Here is a 20,567-nt window from a genome sequence, read left to right on the forward strand (position 1 = left end):
ATTATCAAAGAACCGTCAGACCTAGAGCTCTGAGACTTTACATACATGTTCTAGAGCTTAAGTCAGTAGTGCACGGTGAGTTATGTGGTTCTAGAAGGTTCTCAGGCTGTCCATTTGCAATGAATTCAATTAATTTTGAACATCGCGAAAATGCCGACATTTAGAAAAGTCCCAGAATCACAAGACTAGGTACATTGAAACCGGCTCGGCCCTAAAGTTTCTGTCCGATAGATCTTTCAGGGACCCCGTAGCAACACCCGGAAAAAGTGAATTTTCAGCACTAAGATCGCAGCTCTGGCTCCTGTCGAGCCGAAACTCGGGATTTGGGGTAGCCTCAGCTAGGTCTACACATGTCTGAACTGGACCTGCAGATAGAACGTTACTACGTGTTTTAAGTTTTTATTAAGGTTTAACTTCATATGGCTGGGGGGCAGTATTGAGTAGCTTGGATGAATAAGGTGCCCAGAGAAAACTGCCTGCTACTCAGGCCCAGAAGCTAAGATATGCATATTATTAGTAGATTTGGATAGAAAATACTGAATACTGAAGTTTCTAAAACTGTTTGAATGACGTCTGTGAGTATAACAGAACTCATATGGCAGACAAAAACCTGAGAAGAAATCCAACCAGGAACTGGGAAATCTGAGGTTTGTAGTTTTTCAACTCTTTGCCTATCCAAGATACAGTGTAAATTTGGTCCGATTGCCCTCCGGTTGGAACATTATTGAAGATTTATGTTAAAAACTTCCTAAAGATTGATTCTATACATCGTTTGACATGTTTCTACAAACTGTAATGGTACTTTTTGACTTTTTGTCTGGACCTAGTGCTCGCGCCTCATGAATTTGGATTTGTGAACTAAACGTGCGAACAAAAAGGAGGTATTTGGACATAAATTAGGGATTTTATCGAACAAAACAAATTTTTTTTGTGGAACTGGGATTCCTGGGAGTGCAGTCTGATGAAGATCATCAAAGGTAAGTGAATATTTATAATGCTATTTCTGACTTCTGTTGACTCCACATCATGGCGGGTATCTTTATGCATGGTTTGCTTTTTCCGTAAAGTTTTTTAAAAATCTTACACAGCGGTTGCATTAAGGAGAGGTATATCTATAATTCCACGCATAACACTTGTATCTTTTATCAATGTTTATTATGATTTCTGTAAATTGATGTGGCTCTCTGCAAAATCACCGGATGTTTTGGAAGCAAAACATTACTGAACATAACGCGCCAATGTAAACTGAGATGTTTGGATATAAATATGAACTTTATCAAACAAAACATCAATGTATTGTGTAACATGAAGTCCTATGAGTGTCATCTGATGAAGATCATCAAAGGTTAGTGATTAATTTTATCTCCATTTCTGCTTTTTGTGACTCCTCTCTTTGGCTGGAAAACTTGTGTTTTTCTGTGACTAGGTGCTGACCTAACATAATCGTTTGGTGTGCTTTCGTCGTAAAGCCTTTTTGAAGTCGGACACTGTGGTGGGATTAACAACAAATGTATCTTTAAAATGGTGTAAAATACTTGTATGTTTGAGGAATTTTAATTATGAGATTTCTGTTGTTTGAATTTGGCGCCCTGCACTTTCACTGGCTGTTGTCATATCGATGCCGTTAGCGGGATTTCAGCCGTAAGAAGTTTTAAACAGAAGGCGCTGGGAATTTTGGGCCTACTCTGAAATATGTGATAGTTGGCTTTTAAATGTGTTGGACAAAGTGGGTTTGGTGTCAGTATGTATCAATTTGGTGTCAGAATGCTATCTTATTGGCTGATGGATGCTGACTTGACGGCTGACTTTTGTCCGTTTGTAATAAGTTTCAACAGTGATGAACCATCACCAAATGGACAGGCTTAAATCAACACCAACGAGCGATGGAGAGGAACCACTATCACTGCCCGGCCATCCCGAGTTCAACGGGTCAGTCAATTGGGCATTTCTGCAATATATTAACCTCTCTGCTCACCGAAACCCTTAGCGGGATTAAATTCGACAACATACGGTGATCGCTACATAAATAGTCGTATTAAACATTCATGAAAATACAAGTGTCTCACATGGTTCGAAAGCCTAGAATCTTGCTAATCCAACTGCGTTGTCCGATTTAAAAAAGGATTTACTTTGAAAGAATACGATGCCATTATCTGAGGACAGAGTCCCAAAACTATTTCAACCAGCACAGGCGTAACAAAATCACAAATTGCAATAAAATAAATCATTTACCTTTGACGATCTTCCTCTGTTTGCAATCCCAATGCTCACTGTTACACAATGAATGGTCTCTTGTTTGATCAAATCCATTTTTATAGCCTAACACAAAACATTTTGTGAACCACTTGTGTCGTGAATTCCGTCTCATTCAATTTTCGACGACACATTCGATGTAAATACACACACTAAACGGGACTTTATCCAGTTGGTTTCATTGCAATCAACTGGTTGTTTGTAACACAACCAAACTTGATGGGTCATTTCGCGGGACGTATTGACTGAAAGAAACCGATTTGAAGACAACAAGTAATGACATCATTGTACACCAATGATATGACCGCTGTTTTGTTGATTGACTGTATTTTAACCCAATGACCACTGATCGTTTTGAAATCTAGCTTGGTCGATAGCCAATGAGCTGAGGTAAATGGCAATATGTAATGGTTATGTGTTGGAAGACCATGTAGTAAACTCTGGCATAAAGAGGGTCATTCGCCATTGAAGATTCCTACTAGAAGGAGCCACGCATGTTACACACAGCACTATTTTGGTAAAGTGCATCTTCAGCTGTTTATATATCAATCAGTATGGCGACTAAGTCAGGGAAAGCTAAATCTAAGTCTAGATATACAGATGTACACACAATTTTAGAAGAAATTGATCGGGAAAGTGAGACAGAGATTGTTGGAGGACGATTAATTTACCTAGCATAGCTTTGATTCCCAAATGGAGGAATATTTTTTGAACGGAGAGGACATCGTTTTGGACTGGTAAGTTCTTCTCATACTAATACTGTTGTTTGAAATTAATAATATAAAATGTTATTTGTGATTGAATTTTTTTTGTAGCAATATATAAAAATGTAATGAAATGTGTAAAGTACACGTTGGCTATACATTGTGGGTGAGGGTATGTTTGTATGTATGTGTATGTCCCATAGCCTATGTTTGTGTGTGTGTGTATATATACATATTGTGGATTAGAGGGAGCATGGCCGAGATGCGTTTGTCTGCCGCTCCACCCCACTCCACCCCCACATGAAATAGCCTATTTGAGGTTGTTGAGGGGAGGGCGGGCCCACAACAATGGCCAAAGTGAAATGGAGACAGTAGATACAGCTGGTCTGTTGTAATATAATAAAGACAGTAGATCTAGCTTGTCTGTCATAATATAATAAAGACAGTAGATCTAGCTGAAATGTCATAATATAAAATAGACAGTAGATCTAGCTGGTCTGTCGTAATATAAATGAGACAGTACATCTAGCATGTCTATAATAATATATTCAACCTTATGTTCCCTGTACTCTATATATATATATATATCTGTTTATTATACCTGTTGATACCTGCTCATATGTGAAACTATTCTAACTGAACATTTTCTTTCACAGTGACACTGACTCTGAATGGGAGCCCCCAGTGCCAAGGTGTCCATCCCCCACTGAAGCTGGTTCATCCAGCCGGACACCTGTTGTCTCAGCACTACTGGGGCATGGACCGCAAATAATGTCCCCATTCCAACTGCAATAAAGAGCATGGGAGGTGTGGACCTGTCAGATGCGCTGATAGGCCATTACAATGTTCTCCATAAGACGATGAAATGGTACAAGACCTTCTTCTATCATTTCATCGACATTGCTGTGGTGAATGCATTCATCCTACACAAGGAAATGGCTAAGAGCTGTGGAAAGCCCCCCAACTCACAGCTAGAATTCAGAGAGCTGCTCATCAAGGAGCTTGCTGGCTACAGCATCACAGCACGTTCTGGCCCCTCTACCTCTGCCCCTTCTGCTCTTGCCACAAGAGGTGTTCATCTGCCCAAATTCATTTCTGCAGGCATGGATGTGCCTCAGGGCCAAAAGGGCACAGCATGGAGGCGTCGCTATGTTCTTTGCAAAATGAAGTCCCCCATCACCTGCACCACATGCTTGGTGACCCTCTGCTTTACAGCAGAAAGAGACTGCTATGGCACCTGGCATTAGCAGCACAATATTGTGTAGAGGACTGAGGGTCTTCCAAATATTGAAAGTGTTATTTTGTAAATGTGTATATATTTTTTCATGTTTTTTCTCAGTTTTTTTGGGGGGGGGGGTGTGTGTTAGAATACCATTTTGGTATTTTGTATATAGTTATTCCATTCAAAATGTATAACTTCACCAATTTGTCCACTTGGGTACATTTGGGCTACTTGTGTGGGACACCTGGGTGACTTCATGATAAATGTCATGTAGCACACTCATTTTGGAAGTTATCATTCTGAAACGTTGCACAAGTACTGTTGCCCTCTTATGTTTTTCACTGAAATTGTCCCCATCATCCTATCTGAATGTTTGTTTTGTCTTGTTCATTTTAAAGATGATGATACAACAATAAAAAGAAAAAACGTATATATTATCTAAACCAGATCTATTGTGTTATATTCTCCTACATTCAATTCACATTTACACAAACTTTTCTTTCAAATGAAACCAAGAATATGCATATCCTTGGTTCTGGGCCTGAGCTACAGGCAGTTAGATTTGGGTATGTCTTCAGGCGGAAATAGAAAAAAGTAGGGGGTAGCTGTAAGAGGTTTAATGGCTGTGATAGAAAACTTTGGATGGATCAACAACATTGTAGTTACTCCACAATACGAACCTAAATGACAGAGTGAAAAGAAGGAAGCCTGTACAGAATAAAGATATTCGAAAACATGCATCTTGTTTGTAATAAGGCACTGAAGTAAAACAGAAATGTAAATCCAACACAACACATCACTGAGTAAAACTTCATATTTTCAAACTTGGTGGTGGCTACATCATGTTATGGGTATGCTTGTCATTGGCAAGGACTAGGGAGTTTTTTTTTCTAAAAATGGAAAAGAACTAAGCACAGGCATTGGTCTGAACCCCCAAAACACCACAACGCCTATTCCACCCATGCTCTACCAAGGTTTTACAGCACACAGTGTTGACCTACTACAGTAGCTACTACAATGTGATTTGTACAGAATACTGTCACGCATCCCTCCGGAACTTTGTCATTACGCACACCTGGTCCCCATATCCCTGATTGTAATTGTAAAAATGTGCCCTTTGGTTCACCATTGGGCTGTCAATTATTGTTACAATGTGCATTGGTCGTGTGAATACCTGTGCTGTGTTGTTTTGGCTTTCGTGACACTTGTATTGTGCAGATAATTAAGGGTTTCATCCCATGTGGAATCATTGTGTGCGTGCGTATATGTTACGGGTCTTGTTTTATCAATTGCTGTGCTGTTCAATGGACAGTTCATTACCTCTGTCAAAAGAATGTGTAGCTTAAAGTTATGTTTGTACTTGTTTTTTTACAATCGGCCTATATCTAAAAATATATACAGCCAAATCATATACACTACCGGTCAAACGTTTTAGAAACACTACAGTACTCATTCAAGGGTTTTTCTTTATTTCTACTATTTTCTACAATGTAGAATATAATTGAAGACATCAAAACTATGAAATAACACATATGGTATCATGTAGTAACCAAAAAAGTGTTCAACAATTCAAAATATATTTTATATTTGAGATTCTTCAAATTGCCACCCTTTGCCTGATGACAGCTTTGCACACTCTTGGGATTCTCTCAACCAGCTTCACCTGGAATGCTTTTCCAACAGTCTTGAAGGAGATCCCACATATGCTGAGCACTTGTTGGCTGCTTTTCCTTCACTCTGTGATCCGACTCATCCCAAACCATCTCTATCTGGTTGAGGTTGGGGGATTGTGGAGGCCAGGTCATCTGATGCAGCACTCCATCACTCTCCTTCTTGGTAAAATAGCCTTTACACAACCTGGAGGTGTGTTGGGTCATTGTCCTATTGAAAAACAAATGATAGTCCCACTAAGCCCAAACCAGATGGGATGGCATATCGCTGCAGAATGCTGTGGTAGCCATGCTGGTTAAGTGTGCCTTGAATTGTAAATAAATCACAGACAGTGTCACCAGCAAAGCACCCTCACACCATAACACCTCCTCCTCCATGCTTTATGGTGGGAAATACATATGCGGAGATCATCCGTCTACCCACACCACGTCTCACAAAGACACTGTGGTTTCAATCAAAAATCTCCAATTTGGACGCCAGACCAAAGGACAAATTTCCACCGGTCTAATGTCTATTGCTCGTGTTTCTTGGCCCAAGCAAGTCTCTTCTTCTTATTGGTGTCCTTTAGTAGTGGTTTCTCTGCAGCAAATCGACCATGAAGGCCTGGTAACTCGAATGAACTTATCCTCTGCAGCAGAGGTAACTCTGGGTCTTCCATTCCTGTGGCGATCCTCATGAGAGCCAGTTTCATTATAGCGCTTGATGGTTTTTCAAATGAAAACAAATAAAAGTGTAATTGTCATGTGCACCGAATACAACAGGTTCTAACCAATAGTGCAAAAAACGTCTTAGGTGAACAATAGGTACATGTAAGTAAAGAAATAAAACAACAGTAAAAAGACAGGCCATATACAGTAGCGAGGCTACAAAAGTAGCGAGGCTACATACAGACAACGGTTAGTGAGGCTGATTGAGGTAGTATGTACATGTAGATATGGTTAAAGTGACTATGCCTATATGACGAACAGAGAGTAGTGTAAAAGAGGGGGTTGGCGGGTGGCGGGACACAATGCAGATAGCCTGGTTAGCCAATGTGGGGGAGCACTGGTTGTTCGGCCCAATTGAGATAGTATGTACATGAATGTTTAGTTAAAGTGACTATGCATATATGATAAACAGAGAGTAGCAGCAGCGTAAAAAGAGGGGTTGGGGGGGCACACAATGCAAATAGTTCAGGTAGCCATTTGATTACTTGTCGCTGAGTCCTATGGCTTGGGGGTAAAAACTGTTGAGAAACCATTTGTCTGAGACTTGGCACTCCGGTACTGCTTGCCATGCGGTAGTAGAGAGAACAGTCTATGACTGGGGTGGCTGGGGTCTTTGACAATTTTTAGGGCCTTCCTCTGACACCGCCTGGTGTAGAGGTCCTGGATGGCAGGCAGCTTAGCCCCAGTGATGTACTGGGCCGTACGCACTACCCTCTGAAGTGCCTTGCGGTCAGAGGCAGTGAAGCAACCAGTCAGGATGCTCTCGATGTTGCAGCTGTTGAACCTTTTGAGGATCTCATGACCCATGCCAAATCTTTTTAGTTTCCTGTCGGGGAATAGGCTTTGTCATGCCCTGTTCACGACTGTCTTGGTGTGTTTGGACCATGATAGTTTGTTGGTGATGTGGACACCAAGGAACAGGACGCTCTCAACCTGCTCCACTACAGCCCCGTCGATGAGAATGGGGGCATGCTCGGTCCTCCTTTTCCTGTAGTTCACAATCATCTCCTTAGTCTTGGTTACGTTGAGGGAGCGGTTGTTATTCTGGCACCACCCGGCCAGGTCTCTGACCTCCTCCCTATTGGCTGTCTCGTCGGTGATCAGGCCTACCACTGTTGTGTCGTCTGCAAACTTAATGATGGTGTTGGAGTCGTGCCTGGCCATGCAGTCGTGGTTGAACAGGGAGTACAGGAGGAGACTGAGCATGCACCCCTGGGGAGCTCCAGTGTTGAGCATCAGCATGGCAGATGTGTTGCTACCTACCCTTACCACCTGGGGGCGGCCTGTCAGGAAGTCCAGGATCCAGTTGCAGAGGGAGGTGTTTAGTCCCAGGATCCTTAGCTTAGTGATGAGCTTTGAGGGTACTATGGTGTTGAACGCTGAGCTGAAGTCAATGAATAGCATTCTCACATAAGTGTTCCTTTTGTCCAGGTGGGAAAGGGCAGTGTGGAGTGCAATAGAGATTGCATAATCTGTGGATCTGTTTGGGCAGTATGCAAATTGGGGTGGGTGTAGGGTTTCTGGGATAATGGTGTTGATGTGAGCCATTTTTGCGACTGGACTTAAAGAAACTTTCAAAGTTCTTGAAAATTTCCGTGTTGACTGACCTTCATGTCTTAAAGTAATGATGGACTGTCATTTCTCTTTGCTAATCTGAGCTGTTCTTGCCATAATATGGATTTGGTATTTTACCGAATAGGGCTATCTTCTGTATATCCCCTACCTTGTCACAACACAACTGATTGGCTCAAATGCATTAAGATGTCACGCCCTGGCCATAGAGAGGCTTTTATTCTCTATTTTGGTTAGGCCAGGGTGTGACTAGGGTGGGCATTCTAGTTTCTTTATTTCTATGTTTTCTTCGTTTTTTTGCTGAGTGTGGTTCCCAATCAGAGACAGTTGTTTATCGTTGTCTCTGATTGGGGATCACATATAAGTTGTCATTCTCCTTTTGGTGTTTGTGGGATCTTGTTTTTTGTTAGCTCTCTGAAGCCTGCAGAACATGACATTCGTTATTCTTTTGTTGTTTTTGTCTGGTGTTCTGAGTAATTAAAGAATCATGAACACTTACCACGCTGCACCTTGGTCTCCTTCCAACGACAAACATTACATAAGAAGGAAAGAAATTCCACAAATTAACTTTTAACAAGGCACACCTGTTGATTGAAATGCATTCCAAGTGACTACCTCATGAAGCTGGTTGAGAGAATGTCTAGAGCGTATAAAGCTTCCATCAAGGCAAAGGGTGGCTATTTGAAGAATCTCAAATATATAATATATTTTGATTTGTTTCACACTTTTTTGGTTACTACACGATTCCAAATGTGTTATTTCATAGTGTTGATCTCTTCATTATTTTGCTACAATGTAGAAAATAGTCTAAATAAAAACCTTTGAATGAGTAGGAGTTCTAAAACTTTTGACCGGTAGTTTACATGTAGGTAGAGTTATTAAAATGGCTATGCATATATGACAACAACAGAGAGTAGCAGCTGTGTAAAAGAGGGGGGTCAATGCAAATAGTCCAGGTAGCCATTTGATTAGATGTTCAGGAGTCTTACAGTTTGAGGGTAGAAGCTGTTTAGAGTCCTCTTGGATCTAAACTTGGCGATCCGGTACCGCTTGCTGTGCGTTAGAGTAAATGAATTAAATGTCAGGAATGGTAAAAAACTGAGTTTGAATGTTTTTGGCTAAGGTGTATGTAAACTTCCGACTTCAACTGTATCATACACATTTGAGTGTCCCGGACTTACATTTACATAAAGTCTATGAGACCAGGTTGGTGGGTGTGCTTAGGGGGGGGTTGAACTATGTATGTTTGTGTGTGTGTGTAATTAGCTCCAGTGACACAGTGGTGAAGGCTGCTAGAAGATTAGACCATGGTAACATCAGATAGCATAGTAGACGGTTAATGATTCATCTCACTGTGTTGTTATGCTGACATACAGAATCTGGGCTAGGCTTGCTGGCCCCAGTGTGTCAGACAGAAACAATAATATCAATAATATCAATATTAAATTCAACTTCAGCAGCAGTATGTCAGACTTGTATAAATGACTTCATATTTCCAGAATACAATCCATTCCGCACGTAAATGTGTAACTATTTTGTCCCTGTGTGTTGTCATTTAAATCCATCACAGATTAAGAACAGTTAGAGCCTCTTTACTGTGTAGCATTGGTGGTGAGGTTAAAATGTCGCTTATGACTTCCTTTTCCACATGACGACTTCTCATAGGGTATACACTAAACTAAACAGCCTATTCAAATTTCATAGCCAAACATTCTTTATTTTGACCTTTATTTAACTAGGCAAGTCAGTTAAGAACTAATTCTTATTTCCAATGACAGCCTAGGAACAGTGGGTTAAGTGCCTGTTCAGGGGCCGAAAGACAGATTTGTACCTTGTCAGCTCGGGGATTTGAACTTGCAACCTTTCAGGTTACTAGTCCAATAGTGTAACCACTAGGCTACCCTGCCGCCCCAACATGACAGCCAACATGACTAATAATACTGAATAACTGGGTGAGTTCAAAGGTCGAAATCAGAGTTTATTATACAACCTTTGATCTATTGTGTGTCAGGACAGGTGTGTGTATCACCCAGACTATAATATCAGCTGAGAAACACACAGGAAGAACACTTCACAGAGACATCATGTTCAGGTAAGAACCTCTTCCTGTACTTTGGGAAAACCACTGCCATATAGTACAGCACACAGTGAATCAGTTGTCAGTTAATCAGGTTAATAATCATCATCAATAGTCAGTTGATCATCATGTCTCTCTTCCTCTCAGAATTTCTGTGTTGATCTGCATCTCTCTACTGGTTTATGGCAACTCAGCCAAGCCATACAAGTCCTGGGTACGTACCGTAGACTGCATAAATATAACTTTACTTCAATTTATGTACTCGCCTCCCTTCAGTGTACTAGGTACATTTTTTCTCCTATGCACCAGTCTTCTGTTCTCTCTCTTGCAGGATAAAGTGGCTGAGTCTGCAGTCCAGGAGACTCTGATGTGAGTCCTCTCGGTTCTGTTATCGTTCGGTTCATATATAATAAAATATTCAGACCTGTGCAGAAAATGTGTATCGACCTAAAGCCGGGATGCAATCTAATCGCGCCGTTTACCTTGAATGTGATTTCCACAAACGCGGTAACATTGTCCACAGCATTATACAGATTGAATCCCGGCCTGCGTTTCCCTCCCTCCACCCAGTAATAATGCTTCACTGTTCACTCCCTCTTTAGGTCTGAAAAGGAGGTGATGTTTGATCTGGGGCTGAAGCAGGTGGAGGCTCCCGAAGACATGGACATCACTAACAATGACATCCACCCTGTCATGCCCATCTGGAAGAACATGAGAGGGGGAGGTGGGAAGAGAAAGAAGGTAGAAAAAGAGGTAGTCCAACGCAGATACTCCACAACCGAGGAGGACATGGATCATCTATACCACCCATCCATGGAGCAGACCCATGATGCTGACCTGGCCAGAGCCCGATTTCAGCCAGAGGACACCTTTGTTGGGATGGCCATCCAGACAGAGCCCCTAGAGGAGGATAACACCAAGTACTACCAGGAGGCTGGGATAGATCTAGATAACATCTCTCATCTCTTCTCAGGCCAGGTGGATCCACGGCACCCTGAACAGGACTGGGACGAACTCTACCATCCAGAGATGAAGAGGGGAGAAGGGCTGTACCAAGTGGACATGCCTCACCAGGGGGAGCTCTCTGCTGTAGGGGCAGAGGTCAAGGGTCATAGTGAGCCAGAGGAAGACAGGGATGACCTCTACCATGGTGACCGGCCTGTACCTGTTCAGGTGAATGGGAGTGGCCAGGACAGGCAGCAGTCTGCCGATCGGCCCTCTCAGAGGATGTACAGGGAACCAGAGGAGGACCTGGATTACCTCCATCATCATTAATTAAACACCTAAGACCCATGATATCTGCCCCCTAACTGACTGTCAGCTACAGCTCTACTGCATCCAATCAAATACTGGTTATGATGAGAAAAATAATTATGCTAATAATAAAATCATTTATTTCACTGATGGTAATATGGTTTTGAGAATTTTTGTTGAGAATTTCAAAATTAATTGTTTGGTTAAAAGCTGTACATACAGCAATGGGTCGGAGTGACTCTATAGAAGTCTATAAACTAACACTGTATGGATCTAACCGTTTATTATATGTTTAGAATTTTTGTTGAGAATTTCAAAATTAATTGTTTGGTTAAAAGCTGTACATACAGCAATGGGTCGGAGTGACTCTATAGAAGTCTATAAACTAACACTGTATGGATCTAACCGTTTATTATATGTTTAGTGACCAGTACTGTATAAGTCGATCTTCTAAGACATTAAAGACACTTGTAACCTCTACTGTAATGTCTGTCTTACATCTACTTAACAATCATTCACATGGAATACGAATAGAAAAATCACTATATTGTTTATTTACAATTGATACATTGCATTTTAGATTTCAGATGGATCTTGACATCAACATTAAAATAATATATATTTTTTAAGAAAATCTAGATGTTTCTCAGAAACATGCAAACTCAAATTCTTAGGTAATTTGTTAGGTAATGCCAAATTTGGTTGTGCCCCGTCGATAACATTAATTGTTGTGTGTCAATCTAGTAGTTCACCCGGGATGACTCCCTTCTTCAGTATCAGGCACCCATAGAGCGCTGTCTCCCTGTTTATAGAGAGAGAGGGACACAGTAAACACACACACACAAAACTAGAGAGATACCTAGTCAGTTGCACATCTGAATGAATTCAACCGAAATGTGTCTTCCACCATTTAACCGAACCCGTCCGAATCAGACAGGTGCAGGGGGCTGGCTTAATTGTCGTCATCGGCGGCCTGGGAGCAGTTGTTGTTGGGTGTTAACTGCCTTGCTCAAGGGCAGAATGGCCAATTTCTCCACCTTGCCAGCTGGGGGATTCGAACCAGAGACCTTTCGGTCACTGGCCCAACGCTGTTAACCGCAAGGTTACCTGTCACCCCATTTATCTACACTGATACACACACACACGCACACGGACACGCACACACAAAGACAGAAAAACCTGAATCTCACCCAGTTGCTACAACAGCAAAGGCTTTCTTGGCTCGTTCATAGAATGCAAATCTCTCCACCTTCTCTAGAGGAGCCTGGACACAGAACACACAATAACTTTCTTCAACATATAAGTATGTGTGTGTGCGCACGCGTTCACCCCTATCCACTCACCTGTACCCCAGCATGTGCCAGCTTCTGTCTGAAGATATCCCATACAGGAGTGGCTAGTCCCCTTTTTTTGTCACTGTCCACCAACTCCATCACGGCAGCCTACACACGCAGATGCACACAAAACAATTGGTCACTGTCCAGCTTGCTTTCCAGATGTGACATATTGACATTTCCAGTCGCTGGGGACCTACCGGGCTGGGGACGTAGGTATCCAGGGGCAATAGCTTCAAAATGGCCTCCAAAAGCTCAGCAGCCCCGAGACCTGCAGGAAAATCACAGAGACTGACCATATGATACAATACAACACACACTCGTTAGTATCGTGGCAACACTGGCAAGGAAACAAAACAAAAAGCAGATTTAACTTATTTAGGAAAACAGCCCAAATGTTGGAAACAAACAATTATTTATTTATTATTTTCCATGCTATAGCAAACAATATTTTACATACATCGTGTTTTCATTTTTGCCAGGGGAAAAAAATATAAGTATACTACATACCGGTACTACACAGCATAAGTATCCAGAGTGTTTTTCTGTTCCCCTGGTTAAGTAAAGGTTAACTATACACTTACCATCAGCTCGGATCTCAATGGGACCGCAGGTGCAGGTGGAGGAGGTAGGGAAGTTTGTATCAGCCAGAACTGTAACGAGACAATGAATTCAAATATATCAATGTATCTCTTTATTGTCCTTGTTTGAGACTTCAATCTGTAACCAGGAGTTTGAGTTGAGAAATGAGTTGACACATTTTTTTTTTTAAACAGAAGTTGCCAGATTGATTGGATGGGAGATAATTGAAAACTGTAATGACTTCTATTTACTATTGCATACATGTATACATGATCCCAATTTTAGCTTCAAGACTCCCGGCAACTTGAAAAAACAATATGCTGATTTATTGTTACATTGTATTGTTACATTAAACCATATCACGTGCTGTAGTTTAAAAACTCAGTGTGGATAGTGCTAAAACAATTATGCCATATTTGAATTCTGCCATCTTTATGCACATTCAACATTACCATAGGTTACATGTGGTAAATGTGGATTCCTAGACCTGTACTGACACTAGGGATGGGGAAATTAAGCTTCCTGAAGCATTTAGGCATTATTGCCAATTGTGTCGAAAATAAGTTAATTAATGCTTTAATCAACACAGTGTTTAGTTTATGAAGATTCCCATGAGCTATTGCACATTCCTGGGGTCCACAAAAAAAACGTACACATATGACAAAGTATAGAACAGTAAGACGAGATCGACATAAAATATTACATTAAAGTGGCACCTGCAGGTCAAAGGAATTGAGTGCAGCCAAATTATTATAGTTGCCTTCCCACACCCCGTCGTTAAGTGCTCAGCGTAGCCTTTTTGATTTCTACCGAAACCAGAGATATTAGAGAAGTAAGAGATAGGAATCTATTGGAAAAATAGATGGAGGAACTTATAGCGCTGGACAACGAATGGAGAAATGTATAACGCCCCACCCTGCGCCCAATTGACTCCCACTCAATCTTTGAAGGAGCGCACTCCTTGTCCCAAAGAACCCAGAATGCACCGCACGGCGGTGGGCAACATACACTATCGGCGATAGTACGAATCCAATGGAAATTCCCATCTCCTCAAAATTATCTTTGCCGAGAAACAAATACCAAAAGTTTGCTCGATTGAACCAACATTCGGACGTAACTGATCATGAGCCTCTGATAACGCGATTACATGCATCGGCACCAGGGTTGCCATGTTAGTGCTTTTACCTAATATTTGGCCTATATAAAATGATGTCGGGGAGAAAAATATATTGGTTGCGGTTTGCTGGTTTTTGGGATACTTCTAAATTGCACCAGCTGCCATGGAATCTCTTAAAAAATATATATACATATATATATATACAGTGCCTTCAGAAAGTATTCATACCACTTGACTTTTTCCACATTGTTTGGTTACAGCCTTATTATAAAATGGATTAAATGTTTTTTCCCCCCCCTCATCAATCTACACACAATACCCTATATTGACAAAGCAAAAACAGGTTATAATTTTTTGCAAATTTATTTAAAAAAAAAAGTGAAATATCACATTTACACAAGTATTCAAACCCTTTACTCAGTGCTTAGTTGAAGCACCTTTGGCAGCAATTACAGCCTAGAGTCTTCTTGGGTATGACGCCACAAGCTTGGCACACCTGTATTTGGGGAGTTTCTCACATTATTCTCTGCAGATCCTCTCATGCTCTTTCAGGTTGGATGGGGAACGCTGCTGCACAGCTATTTTCAGGTCTCTTCAGAGATGTTCGATCAGGTTCAAGTCCGGCCTCTAGCTGGGCCACTCAAGGACATTCAGAGAGTTGTCACAAAACCACTCATGCGTTGTCTGGGCTGTGTGCTTGTGGTTGTTGTCCTGGTGAACCTTCGCCCCAGTCTGAGTTCCTGAGCACTCTGGAGCAGGTTTTCATCAAGGATCTCTCTGTACTTTGCTCCATTCATCTTTGCCTTGATCCTGACAAATCTCCCAGTCCCTGCAGCTGAAAAACATCCCCACAGCATGATGCTGCCACTACCATGATTCACTGTAGGAATGGTGTTAAGTTTTCTCCAGAGGTGGCGCTTTGCATTAAGGCCACAGCGTTAAATCTTGGTTTCATCAGACCAGAGAATCTTGTTTCTCATGGTCTATGAGTCTTTAAGTGCCTTTTTGCAAACTCCAAGCAGGCTGTCATGTGCCTTTTACTGAGGAGTGGCTTCCGTCTAGCCACTCGACCATAAAGGCCTGATTGGTGGAGTGCTGCAGAGATGGTTGTCATTCTGGAAGGTTCTCCCATCTCCACAGAGGAACTCTGGAGCTCTGTCAGATTGACCATCGGGCTCTTGGTCACCTCCCTGACAAAGGCCCTTCTCCCCCGATTGCTTAGTTTGGCCGGGCTCCCACCTCTTGGAAGAGTCTTGGTGGTTCCAAACTTCTTCTATTTAAGAATGTGTGTTTTTGGGGACCTTCAATGCTGCAGACATTTTTTTGGTACCCTTCCCCAGATCTGTGCCTTGATACAATTCTGTCTCGGAGTTCTATGGACAATTCCGTCGACCCATGACTTGGTTTTTGCTAAACAGATAGGCTAATGTGGCTATAATATGCCACATAATCTTTCTGTTTATTATTTATAAATTAGCAAACATTTATAAAAACCTGTTTTTGCTTGGTCATTATGGGGTATTGTGTGTAGTTTGCTGAGGATTTTGATTAATCCATTTTAAAATAAGGCTGTAAGGTAACAAAATGGGAGAAAAGTCAAGGGGTCTGAACACTTTCCGAAGGCACTTTATATATATACAGATAGTATGCAATTGTTTTTCTTTATTTGTACTATTTTCTACATTGTAGAATAATAGTGAAGACATTACAACTATGAAATAACACATATGGAATCATGTAGTCACCCCCCCAAAAATGTTAACCAAATCTAAATATATTTTATATTTGAGATTCTTCAAAGTAGCCACCATTTGCCTTGATGACGGGGTAGCACACTTAACCTACCTGGAGCTGGCAAACAGATTCAATAAATAGCCTATAACTTTTGTGTATGGTTGTTGTAGCCTTGTGTTATATTATGCAACTATTAATGGCCATGTTCAGTTAATTAAATGGGAAGTTATCAAAGCTCTATCGTAATTGCCGCCGATCAGTTGTTAGAACGCATTAGATTGAAGGTCAGTCAGATTAGGCTACAGGTAAAACATATATATAACTAACACTGGCAATTGGGAAACATAAGCACTAAGCACCTAGGCTACCGTAGACTATCCAAAATAAGATGTAGGCCTATCAGGGGCTAAAGGCTACCTGCATATATCTAAGCAAACCATGGCAAAGTTGAATTACAATCATAAACCTAGATTTTAGTCTGTAGCCTATGCCTATTGAAATGGCAGGTCAATCTCGCAAATGGGCCATTTATAAATGTTTTGCAGTCTTAACATCTGGCACATAATAATAGCAGAATTACCAGAAAATAGCCTAACATTCGTTTAAAAAAAAAAGTTCATCCAAGTGTTTCTTGCTCAGAGATTTGGAGATCCTCTGTCCAATTTTCATCACTCAAACTCCTGTCGGATTTATCTATAGTGCGCAAAGGAGATGCATTTACAATTACAAAACCGGGGCCGAGCCCTGAATGCTGCTTGGATAAAAGCTGTGGTGTATCAGACCGTATACCATGGGTGTAACAAAACAAAAGTTACTGTTCTAATTACGTTGGTAACCAGTTTAAGCAATAAGGCACCCTGAGGTTTGTGGTATCTGGCCATTACACCGGGGCTAACGGCTGTAGAGAGTCACACTGCATTGCGTCCCGCTTAACAGCCCTTATGGATGTCGATTTAACTCGTTTGACTGCAATGATTAAGCAATAAGGCACAAGGGGTAAGGCATATGGCCAACGAGTTAAATCGACATCTATTGACGGAAAGTCATCGGGCGAGTTTAACAATGGCCAATTGTCCTCTTGCGACATATTCAAATGTCTTTATTACGACATGTCATAGTTCACAATAATTCATATTTTGATGAAAACATAATTTTGCTTCTAACGTCCTTACAAGTTACGTCGAGATTCCTTCATAATTGTCTCGATAACGTTATGGAAAAAGGGTTTATTGTATACATGTGCCCGTTTTCAGACCCTTTGCGCGGGTTTGTGTGGTCATTGTCTTAGAACTTGTGGCTGTACCTGGCAACGTTCACAGACCTTCACTGAACCAGCAAGTTCCATGTTCGCCCTTACGAGCGTAGCTAGCTGATTTATTTACCCAGTTCGTCTCCGTGGCCCATCTTGGCCAGGGCATACAGCAGCTCTGGCGACAGAATGGACGGTATTCCTTTTAGAATAACCATAGTAGCAGGTTCGATAACACAGGCACTTCACAGAAGGAAAAATACGACCAGGAAGTAAGTCATGAGATCAGAGTGCTTGTAGGCTATTTGATTAGTCTAACACAGGTTGCCGAACTACAGTCAGTGAGGGCACACCCCTCTTCAGGGGCGGACTGGGGCAAATATTCAGCCCTGGCATTTCAGCCACAACAACCCACATAACCACGAGCGCGCACCCCCTACTACTTACACATACAGGCAGTAATGCTACTGAAACATAACCTAGGCAACCATAGGACAGCATGTCTATGTCCAAATATCAGAGACTGTTACCATGGTTATTCCACAGAAATCAGTCTGAAAGAAGTCACTGTAAAAAAGATGGAATTGTCTCTACAGGCCAGAATGTTGAATACAATGATATTTACCGGTTGTCTGTGCTGTTGATCCTTTTGGCTGTAGGAAGTTTGCCAGCTGATTGCATGGGACAACTTTGGTCTGTTCTTCGGTTAAACTCGGTCATTGTTGACATACTGTATTGTGCAAGTCCTGTGCGAATTGCATCAGCATTGAAAACACAAACTGACATACAGACCAGCATATTGAAAATCAGGTTAAAAAACACTACTCTGTGGCTATTTTGTCACAGATTACCTCCTGCATAAGGAAAAAAATCTGTAGACAAGTAAAGTACTTTCGAATGAAGTTTATTCAACAGTCTGATTTGTGATGGGATTGTTCACAAAGATGTTAGAGACGAGAGAGGAGTCTTCCACTCACTCAAACTTTTACTGTACCAGTGACCGGTGAAACATTGCCCTCCTTTTTTACCAGCTCATGTTTAAGACAAATGCAACATGTAAAAAGCACCACTGAAGATACAACTGTCTGTCTGTCCATCTGTCTGTCACTCTGTCTGTCTGTGATTCTCCTTGTTCTCCTCTGTTGTCACTCTGTCTGTCTGTGATTCTCCTTGTTCTCCTCTGTTGTTACTCTGTCTGTCTGTCTGTCTGTCTGTCTGTCTGTCTGTCTGTCTGTCTGTCTGTCTGTCTGTCTGTCTGTCTGTCTGTCTGTCTGTCTGTCTGTCACACCTAAGTGTTAATAGTTAAAATTACATATAGACCCTACATATGAAGGAAATGGCAGTACATCTGTGTCTCCCTGTTTTCTTCCTAACCACTGCACTCACCTCGGAGCTGTCAATGCTAAGCCTAGCATATTTTCCCACAGCACTGGTACCAGAAGACCAGGGGACCATACTGCCTGTGCTGGGCCCAGCAACATCCTAGTTGTGAATGAATAAACACATTTATTAGATAAAGAAGAAAGATTACTGAATAAATGCCTAATAGATGACCATTGGCTCATAATACCCTATGAAAGCCTAAATACTTACAGTATGTCATACATGTGTCCCCATCCTAAGTGTTAATTATATAATATATCTCCAAAATATCAATAAACTGGCAGAACATGTGTCAGTGTTTGTACCTCTCAGTTTTCTCCCTACGTCCACTACACTTGACCTGCTGCAGCATCAGCTGAGATATATGTGCCGCGAAGCCTAGCATCACTGGGACAACACACTGCCTGTGTTGGGCCCAGCAACAGCCTAGGGTAGCACTTTATTTTAAGGTCCCATAATAAACCATCATTAAGGCATTTACAAACCGTTTGCTCAACATTTATTAATCATTACTCCCACATTTGTAAATGTTAGTTAGCTAGTTATTCACACGTGTGAATACAGTACCAGTCAAAAGTTTTGACATACCTACTCATTCCAGGGTTTTTATTTTTACGATTTTCTACATTGTAGAATAATAGTGAAGACATCAAGCTATGAAATAACACATATGGAATCATGTAGTAACCAAAAAAGTGTTAAAAAAAATCTAAATATATTTTATATTTGAGATTCTTCTTCTGCTTTGCACAATCTTGGCCTTCTCTCAACCAGCTTCATGTGGTAGTCATCTCGAATGTATTTAAATTAACGTGTGCATTAAAGGTTGAATTTCTTAATGTGTTTGAGCAAATCAGTTGTGTTGTGACAAGGTAGGGGTGGTATACAGAAGATAGCCCAATTTGGTAATAGACCACTTCCATATTATGGCAAGGACAGCTCAAATAAGCAAAAAGAAACAACAGCCCATCATTACTTTAAGACATGAAGGTCAGTCAATGCGGAACATTTCAAGAACTTTGAAAGTTTCTTCAAGTGCAGTCGCAAAAACCATCAAGTGCTATGATGAAACTGGCACATGAGGACCGCCAGAGGAAAGAAAGACACAGAGTTACCTCTGCTGCACAAAATCTAATTGTAAGGAAGTTTCAAGGTTTTGCCTGAGGTAGAGTATCTCATGATAAGCTCTAGACCACACTATATACCAAGAGAGTTTTCATCTATATTCTTCATAGCTGTCTATTTACCACCACAAACCGATGCTGGCACTAAGACCACACTCAATGAGCTGTATACGGACATAAGTAAACAGGAAAATGCTCATCCAGAGGCGGCGCTCCTAGTGGCCAGGGAATTTAATGTAGGGAAACTTAAATCTGTTTTACCTAATTTCTACCAGCATGTTAAATGTTAAATGTGCAACCAGAGGTAAAAAAAAAACTTGAGACCACATTAACTCCACACACAGAGAGCTCATCACTAAGCTAAGGACGCTGGGACTAAACACCTTCCTCTGCAACTTGATCCTGGACTTCCTTACGAGCTGCCCCCAGGTGGTAAGGGTAGGTAACAACACACTGATCCTCAACACAGGGGCCCCTCAGTGGTGCGTGCTCAGTCCCCTCCTGTACTACTCCCTGTTCACTCATGACTACATGGCCAGGCACGATTTCAACACCATCATTAAGTTTGCCAATAACTCAACAGT

At 41.4% G+C, this 20,567-nt stretch overlaps 2 protein-coding genes across 3 annotated transcripts; one reads left to right on the plus strand and one right to left on the minus strand.

Annotated features, from left to right (window-relative positions):
* The first annotated feature begins 9,987 nt into the window (after nucleotides 1-9,987).
* Nucleotides 9,988-11,940, plus strand: si:ch211-217g15.3 (uncharacterized). Its single transcript, XM_021606217.3, has 4 exons — nucleotides 9,988-10,221; nucleotides 10,354-10,420; nucleotides 10,538-10,575; nucleotides 10,809-11,940. Exons 1-4 carry the CDS (start codon nucleotides 10,214-10,216, stop codon nucleotides 11,479-11,481), a joined length of 786 nt encoding a protein of 261 aa, XP_021461892.3. The 5' UTR covers nucleotides 9,988-10,213; the 3' UTR covers nucleotides 11,482-11,940.
* A 53-nt stretch (nucleotides 11,941-11,993) lies between these two features.
* Nucleotides 11,994-17,999, minus strand: fuom (fucose mutarotase). Of its 2 annotated transcripts, none has more exons than XM_021606228.3 (6): nucleotides 17,610-17,999; nucleotides 13,379-13,447; nucleotides 12,995-13,065; nucleotides 12,804-12,902; nucleotides 12,651-12,724; nucleotides 11,994-12,262 (listed from the first exon to the last, which is right to left on the minus strand). In XM_021606228.3, the coding sequence occupies exons 1-6, from the start codon at nucleotides 17,692-17,694 to the stop codon at nucleotides 12,196-12,198; spliced, it is 465 nt and encodes a 154-aa protein (XP_021461903.1). In that variant the 5' UTR covers nucleotides 17,695-17,999; the 3' UTR covers nucleotides 11,994-12,195. The 2 variants fall into 2 exon arrangements, with proteins under 2 accessions (XP_021461903.1, XP_021461911.1); XM_021606236.3 differs by having other exon boundaries at nucleotides 12,651-12,746; nucleotides 17,610-17,952.
* Between the last annotated feature and the right edge of the window lie 2,568 nt (nucleotides 18,000-20,567).

This window comes from Oncorhynchus mykiss, chromosome 1, assembly GCF_057628025.1.
Source record: "Oncorhynchus mykiss isolate SJ-2025 chromosome 1, ASM5762802v1, whole genome shotgun sequence".
Lineage (NCBI taxonomy): Eukaryota > Metazoa > Chordata > Actinopteri > Salmoniformes > Salmonidae > Oncorhynchus > Oncorhynchus mykiss.

Excerpts from the sequence above, each read along its gene's own strand:
- si:ch211-217g15.3 (XM_021606217.3), top strand. Across the intron at positions 10,421-10,537 it reads CCAAGCCATACAAGTCCTGG|GATAAAGTGGCTGAGTCTGC; the intron begins GTACGTACCGTA and ends TCTCTCTTGCAG. Across the intron at positions 10,576-10,808 it reads GCAGTCCAGGAGACTCTGAT|GTCTGAAAAGGAGGTGATGT; the intron begins GTGAGTCCTCTC and ends CTCCCTCTTTAG.
- fuom (XM_021606228.3), bottom strand. The coding sequence starts at position 17,694 with ATGGTTATTCTAAAAGGAATACCGTCCATTCTGTCGCCAGAGCTGCTG. Across the intron at positions 13,066-13,378 it reads CATTGAGATCCGAGCTGATG|GTCTCGGGGCTGCTGAGCTT; the intron begins GTAAGTGTATAG and ends ATTTTCCTGCAG. Across the intron at positions 12,903-12,994 it reads ATACCTACGTCCCCAGCCCG|GCTGCCGTGATGGAGTTGGT; the intron begins GTAGGTCCCCAG and ends CTGCGTGTGTAG.